At 36.2% G+C, this 7,500-nt stretch overlaps 1 protein-coding gene across 1 annotated transcript in view; it reads left to right on the plus strand.

Annotated features, from left to right (window-relative positions):
• LOC121373712 (sodium-coupled monocarboxylate transporter 1-like) overlaps window positions 1-7,500 on the plus strand; it is a 38,914-nt gene that overhangs the window by 16,267 nt on the left and 15,147 nt on the right. The window contains exon 7 of the mRNA XM_041500451.1: window positions 4,754-4,894. Coding sequence (XP_041356385.1) covers window positions 4,754-4,894 — 141 coding nt within the window. The remainder of the gene's footprint in view (window positions 1-4,753; window positions 4,895-7,500) is intronic.

Genomic DNA, 7,500 nt, shown 5'->3' on the forward strand with positions numbered 1-7,500 from the left:
TCGATCGACAAAATGACACAAGCTGACATTTAATGATCTATTAAATGCGTCTGTCTCAAGCACGACATCCTAGAGACTGTTCACATAAATTGAAGCCAGTAAAATTATATATTCATAACGTTTTCTTGTTTAGAACATCAGTATCAGCATATTCGAAAGACAATTCTGGTCATGCAAATGGCTGTAGTTGCTGAAAGTCAATGATACATATCCCGGGCGGGACGAAGCCCAGTGGTAAAGCGTTCGCTTGATGCGCGGTCGGTCTAGGATCGATCCCCGTCGGTGGACCCATTGGGCTATTTCTCTTTCTAACCAGTGTACCACGACTGGTATACCAAATGCCGTAGAATGTTCTGTCCTGTCTGTGGTATGTGCTATTCTGTCTGTGGAATGGTGCATATAAATTATCCCTTGCTAAAATGTAGCGGGTTTCCTCTCTATGACTGTGTCAATGACATTCAATAGCTGAAAATAAATCAATGTGCTCTGCAAAACAAAACAAACTTGATACCTGTACTATCGAGGTATTCAAAACTAGGAGTCGGTGGAGTCAAAATTCTACAATGGGAGGTACTGACGGATCCCAGTAGCATGATTTTTAATCCAATATCAAACCCTGTGCTCCGCAAGTGGTGTCCTTGCAACCAGTAAAACTGGTTCAACAAGGCCACTATCCTGCCTGTGGGACAAATAAAAGATCCCATGAATACATGTTTTCAAAATCTGTGTACATATGTCGACGCCATGTATTCAAAAGAAGAAAAAACAAGAAAATATAGTTAATATATAATATATATATATATGAGCCGTCACACGCGAAAACCTACAACTTAGCATGACGTCAGAAACCGAGTAAACGCGGCTCAAAGTTTGAACCGGCCTCGGTGGCGCAGTGGTTAAGCCATCGGACTATAGGCTGGTAGGTACAGGGTTCGCAGCCCGGTACCGGCTCGAACCCAGATCGAGTTGTTAAGGGCTCAGTGGGTAGGTGTAAAGCCACTACACCCTCTTCTCTCTCATTAACCACTAACCAACTAACAACTAACCCACTGTCCTGGGGGGGGGGGGGGGTGCCCAGGACAGCGTACTTGAAACTTAATTAGATATAAGCACGGAAATAAATTGAAATAAATAAATCAAAGTTTGACGTCACATGTAAACGCGGAAGTAAAAGTTGACGTTGTTTGCTTTGATTGTTTTGAAGATGACATCTTCTTTACATGAAGATCAGTTTCAAGTAAACATATATCTGTATGTACAATAGTGTTTGGTTACTATTTTGTATGTTGTACCCGAGAACATTGGTCGAGATCGTTAGCGATACCATCAGTACTTTGATACACATTTACAAGCATAGGGAAAAGTCCTATATATCGATATGATTATACATAACACAAAGTTCAGCAACTTTTCCAGAAGATATAAACAATATTCATAAGTTAGACCAAACATCAAATTAGGATCATATCGGGTTGCATGGGTCTACCACTCGGTCAGGCCCAAAGGTACCCCCAAACAGAAACCCGTAATACAAATGCTATCGTTACATATAACGTTACTATAATGTATCTGACGTTGTTGTCTGGGGATACCTGTGGTTAGGCCTACCTGTTCTGTGGACTACAATCAACACCATTATTTCTACTCCTATTTCTAATTATAATCTAAATGCTGAAAACTAAATCATTTCCTACGTGCGTGTATGTTATAATATATATATATATATATATATATATATATATATATATATATATTTATTCGATGGTAAAATAAATAACTAAAAATGTAGTATTGTTATATATATATATATATATATATATATATATATATATATATATATATATATATATATAAATATACAATATACCTGTTATTTAGTTAATAGTTATTTATTTTACCATCATTTGCAAACAAATTTACTGTCGTCTACACACACATTGCGGTACGGTAACAGAGACGTTTCATTTATATACCTTTATTATACGTCATGATGTCATTGCATAAGCTGATCTAGAGATTAACATGCGGAGGTATAGTAGATCAGTTCTCGAAAGGTTGTTTCTCCCTCAACCAATTTTATTATTATTATTATTATTATCATTGCTGTGTGTGTATATGCGTGCGTGTATGTTATAATTATTAAATTATTATAATATCTGTTCACTTTACTCATGTCACATCATTTGTATAGAAGGAGTTGGTTTTCTTTCCTTACAGATGTATATTTTAATTTTACAAGAGCCTGAAGTAGGCTTACATTTGTACTCTTTGAGGCACATTTTGGAATTCAAAATAGAAAACCAAGACTAAGAACAATGGAAACGGAAGAAACAGTATCTGTATTAGATGATGAGCGGGACGTAGTCCAGTGGTAAAGCGCCCGCCTGATGCGCGGTAGGTCTAGTATCGATCCCCGTCGGTGGAGCCATTGGGCTATTTCTTGTCCCATCCAGTGCAGAACGACTGGCATATCGAAGGCCGTGGTATGTGCTATTCTGTCTGTGGAATGGTGCATATAAAACATCTGTTGCTACTAATAGAAAATGTAGAGGGTTTCCTCTGTAAGACTATAGGTCAATATTACGAAATGTTTGACATCCAATAGCCGATGATTAATAAATCAATGTTCTCTAACTTTAACTTTAACTGTATTGGATGAATATGATAAATACAGTCCAGTAAATGTTGACAATAATACTGAACATAGAATCAAACACTTATCTGATGATAATACCAGTGAGCAGAATGACACTGAACCTGATCCAAGTTATAGAAAGGATGCAGTGGATTGTCTTTTAGAAAATAATCTGAAAATCAAATTTATGACCATATTTTGAATTTGAGGGAAATAGAAAATGAGCAGAAGGAAATGTAGGCCTACATAATATTCTCGCTGGGTAAGCCCCCCTCCACCCACCCACCCACCCCCTAAAAAGAAACCAGAAAAAAAGGTGGGAAACATGGTTACCGTATAGGCAAGCCCGAGTACTTGGGCTATGTGTAGGCCTATCGTGAGGTATTGGTCGACTTTGCGAAAAGACATACCCCTTGTCTTAATATTATTTTAATAAAGATTTCAAGATATCTAAAAATATAAAGGTGATCCCCTAAATTGGGATCGCACTGATATCGCCAGGTGATAAAAAGTAGCTTCGTTTTTGTAAAGGCGGTGTATATATAATTTGGCTTCCAAGAAAAATACTTTTAATGATGAACACTACCACTTCCGTTATTTTTATAAGCGGTGATACCCCTAAAATGAAAAGTTTCTAATATTTTATAAAGAATTGCCAAATAAACAAATCACAGTAATAAAAAATCATCAGTTACGACCAACTACATCTGCAATTGAGAACAAAATATCAGACGAAAGTTAGTGAACACAAAAGACTGATCGACCGAGGCTGTTAAATAGTGTTAAATTACGTTACGGTAACTATCGTAAGCTACTGAAGTTTTTCCACACCGCGGCTTGTTTTCTTTGATGTCGAAAAAAAAAGTGACCAATATGAAATAGCGGAGCTGGAGTAGGATGCGGGAAAATAAAGAGGGATGGAGAAAAATAAAAGGGACGGCAAAACACGAAAGCGGGGCGGCAAAATGCAATAGCGGGGCGGCAAAATGCAATAGCGGGCCGGCCGCCCCGCATAAATGGAGCACCAAGAACACTTATCACAACAGAAACAAAACTAAATATAAAACCATTGGACCCTTTTTCCGCCCCAAATACCAGGTTACAGCAATGACCACTAGGGCCTACCAACCGAAGAATGAAACGATATCGTTCGACAGTACGACACCAACAAAATATGAAATTACTCCATAGTGGATACAGGAATCTGAATAAAGTGGGGTGGGGTGCAATATGTAGGCTAACAGAAAATTGAAAAACATTGGTGCGAAATGTTGTAGTTCGCTAAATTTTATATCTCTCACTAATTAGTAGGCTTAATACATTCATGTAGAGTTATTTAAAAAAAAATTAAATCGGAATATATCGCTTTTAATATATATTTTTTTTAATCGGAATATATAACTTAAGATACTGGGTAAAAATAAAATGAACAAAGTACCGATTCCAAATCAATTCATTTCATTGAAATTGGGCGGGAAGTAACCTAGAATAAGGTAATAACGTTGAAATTTCATTTTGACGCCGTCTACTTTGAAAACGTGACGTCATTATTGCAGTATTTAGTTTCGTACGGTTATTACTTGTTATGTACCACAAAAATAAGAGAAACTTTTGTTTTGTAAGATGTAGGTTTTCCCATGTGACGGCTCATATATATATATATATATATATATATATATATATATATATATATATATATATATATATATATATATATATATATATATACACACATATGAGCCGTCTAAACTAAACATATATATGTTTAGTCGTTAAATAGTTGTTGCAAGAACAGAAAATATAGGGCAGTCTCTTTAATGTGTATATCCCGAGCTACATAATAAAAACGAATGAATTCAAATACAATATACAAAATCCCCACTGTGTAAATGATCATATATGATACTAATTAAATCAGAAACCCTCTTCTTATACACGCCTGTTAGCATTAAATAACAAATTCACAAAATACCAACGTTCTTCTATATCAAATCACCGCCAAATCATTTGTACATTGTATTTCGTTTTGTCGCTTAGCATAATTAAGCACTGTAGGTTTGTTACCAAGTTTTGAAACCAGTTCTATTGTTGCTAATACAAAACCTATACTGGTTTCAGTTTCAGTGTTGATCCTACTCAACGTCACAGTTTCTGGTCACTGATCATAGGGGGCGCTGTAGGGTGGACGGCCACGTACGGCGTGAATCAAGCCAGTGTGCAGAGATATTGTGCCCTGCCCACTCTGAAGAAAGCGAAAATGTAAGTGTATTGCCAGTTCTATGTTTTGACGGCCATTTTGGAAGCCATCTTGGATATCTCAGAATGTTCAAGGATGTCATGTTTAAAATCCACTGAATATCAGTAAGTATTCTATAAAAGATTAGAAGCAAAATTAAATAAAGAACAATTGTGTGTACCGAACTGCAAGATTCGCAGTACTAATAGAGTACCTTTAAGATGCAATACTGATAGAGCACCTTTAAGGTGCAATACTGATAGAGCACCTTTATGATGCAATACTGATAGAAGACCTTTAATATTCAACACTGACAGAGTACCTTTAAGGTGCAATACTGATAGAGCACCTTTAAGATGCAATACTGATAGAGCACCTTTAAGATGCAATAATGATGAAGCACTTTTAAGATGCAACACTGATAGATCACCTTTAAGATGCAATACTGGTAGATCACCTTTAAGATGCAATACTGGTAGAGCACCTTTAAGGTGCAATACTGGTAGAGCACCTTTAAGATGCAATACTGATAGAACAATTTTAAGGTGCAATACTGATAGATCACCTTTAAGATGCAATACTGATAGAGCACCTTTAAGATGCAATGCTGATAGAGCACTTTTAAGGGGCAATACTGATGAAGCACTTTTAAGATGCAACACTGATAGATCACCTTTAAGATGCAATACTGAGAGAGTACCTTTAAGATGCAATACTGAGAGAGCACCTTTAAGATGCAATAGCGACAGAACACTTCTGAGATGCAATACTGAGAGAGTACCTTTACGATGCAATGCTGATAGAGCACTTTTAAGATGCAATACTGATAGAACACTTTTAAGATGCAACACTGACAGAGTACCTTTAAGATGCAATACTGAAAGAGTACCTTTAAGATGCAATACTGATAGAGCACCTTTAAGATGCAATACTGATAGAGCACTTTTAAGATGCAATGCTGATATAGCACTTTTAAGATGCAACACTGATAGAGCACCTTTAAACGCAATAGCGACAGAACACTTCTAAGATGCAATACTGAGAGAGTACCTTTACGATGCAATGCTGATAGAGCACTTTTAAGATGCAATACTGATAGAACACTTTTAAGATGCAACACTGACAGAGTACCTTTAAGATGCAATACTGACAGAGTACCTTTAAGATGCAATACTGAAAGAGTACCTTTAAGATGCAATACTGATAGAGCACCTTTAAGATGCAACACTGATAGAGCACCTTTAAGATGCAATGCTGACAGAGTACCTTTAAGATGCAATACTGATAGAGCACCTTTAAGATACAACACTGATAGAGCACCTTTAAGATGCAATATTGATAGAGTACGTTTCAAATGCAACACTGATAGAGCACCTTTAATATGCAATACTGATAGAGCACCTTTAAGATGCAATAATGATAGAGTACGTTTCAAATGCAACACTGATAGAGCACCTTTAATATGCAATACTGATAGAGCACCTTTAAGATGCAATAATGATAGAGTACGTTTCAAATGCAACACTGATAGAGCACCTTTAATATGCAATACTGATAGAGCACCTTTAACGGCGCAGACCCTAGTTTCAGCCCGAAAAAAATGGACACTAAGTTTAGTTAAGTTACAAATCTGTAACACATTTGGATAACGTTACAAGAGAGTGAAACATGAGTCTGTGAAGTTGAAACGGTGAAATACCGTTTAAAATAGACTACAACTCGACTCCATAACCGTTACTTCTCAGTCGCACGTGCGTTTAAAAAAAAAAAAAAAAAAGCATTTTGTGGTATTAGAAACACCAGGATGAGCATAAAAACTTCATTTGCACGGAAATGGATAATCTAAACAATAAAATATAAGTAATGTTTGATTTCAGTGATCACAAACGGCTCTAATAGTAAACAATATTCCTTAGTGTTTAGAAACTAGGATCTGTCCCTTTTAGATCCAATACAGACAGAACAGCTTTAATTTCGTGTACGTGATAATTATCAATTAATGACCGTCATTGAGGGCAATGTCATGTTTTATGGACCGAAGAAACTAGGGTCTACGTCTTTAAAGGTGCTCTATCAGTATTTGCAACTTAAAGGTACTCGATCAATATCAATTTCATCGGTCCATAAAACATGATATTGCCCTCAATGACGGTTAATAATTATTTTATTACATAATGTCGTACATAAAACTTGTACATTACTGCTTTGTTTATCAGAATCGAAATACGTCAACGCTTATAATTTCCCGCAGATGATGTTATTTAGTGACGTCACGTAATTCTATGACGTTGTATGACACGCAGAGGAATGCGGAAATAAACAGGTGAAACATTACCAAGACAAAAATCAAATTCGAGACATTGCTGGTGCAAGTGTCAAAGTCATATTAATAGCAAAATAATTCCAATCTCTAAAAATGCCTTTGCTATAAACCCTTGGATTGGTCAAATTCGTATCACGTGATGATAAAAACTGACATTTATAGCACCATGAATCTCAGTTTAGCACTATTTTTGGCTTATAGCCGGAACTACTTTATGAATTATGTCAACAAAGGAATCCCCGAGGAATTTCCTTGAGATTCTATTGTTAGACATCAAACAGTAATCGTCTGCTGTCAAACTTTTAA

Source organism: Gigantopelta aegis, chromosome 5 (assembly GCF_016097555.1).
Source record: "Gigantopelta aegis isolate Gae_Host chromosome 5, Gae_host_genome, whole genome shotgun sequence".
Lineage (NCBI taxonomy): Eukaryota > Metazoa > Mollusca > Gastropoda > Neomphalida > Peltospiridae > Gigantopelta > Gigantopelta aegis.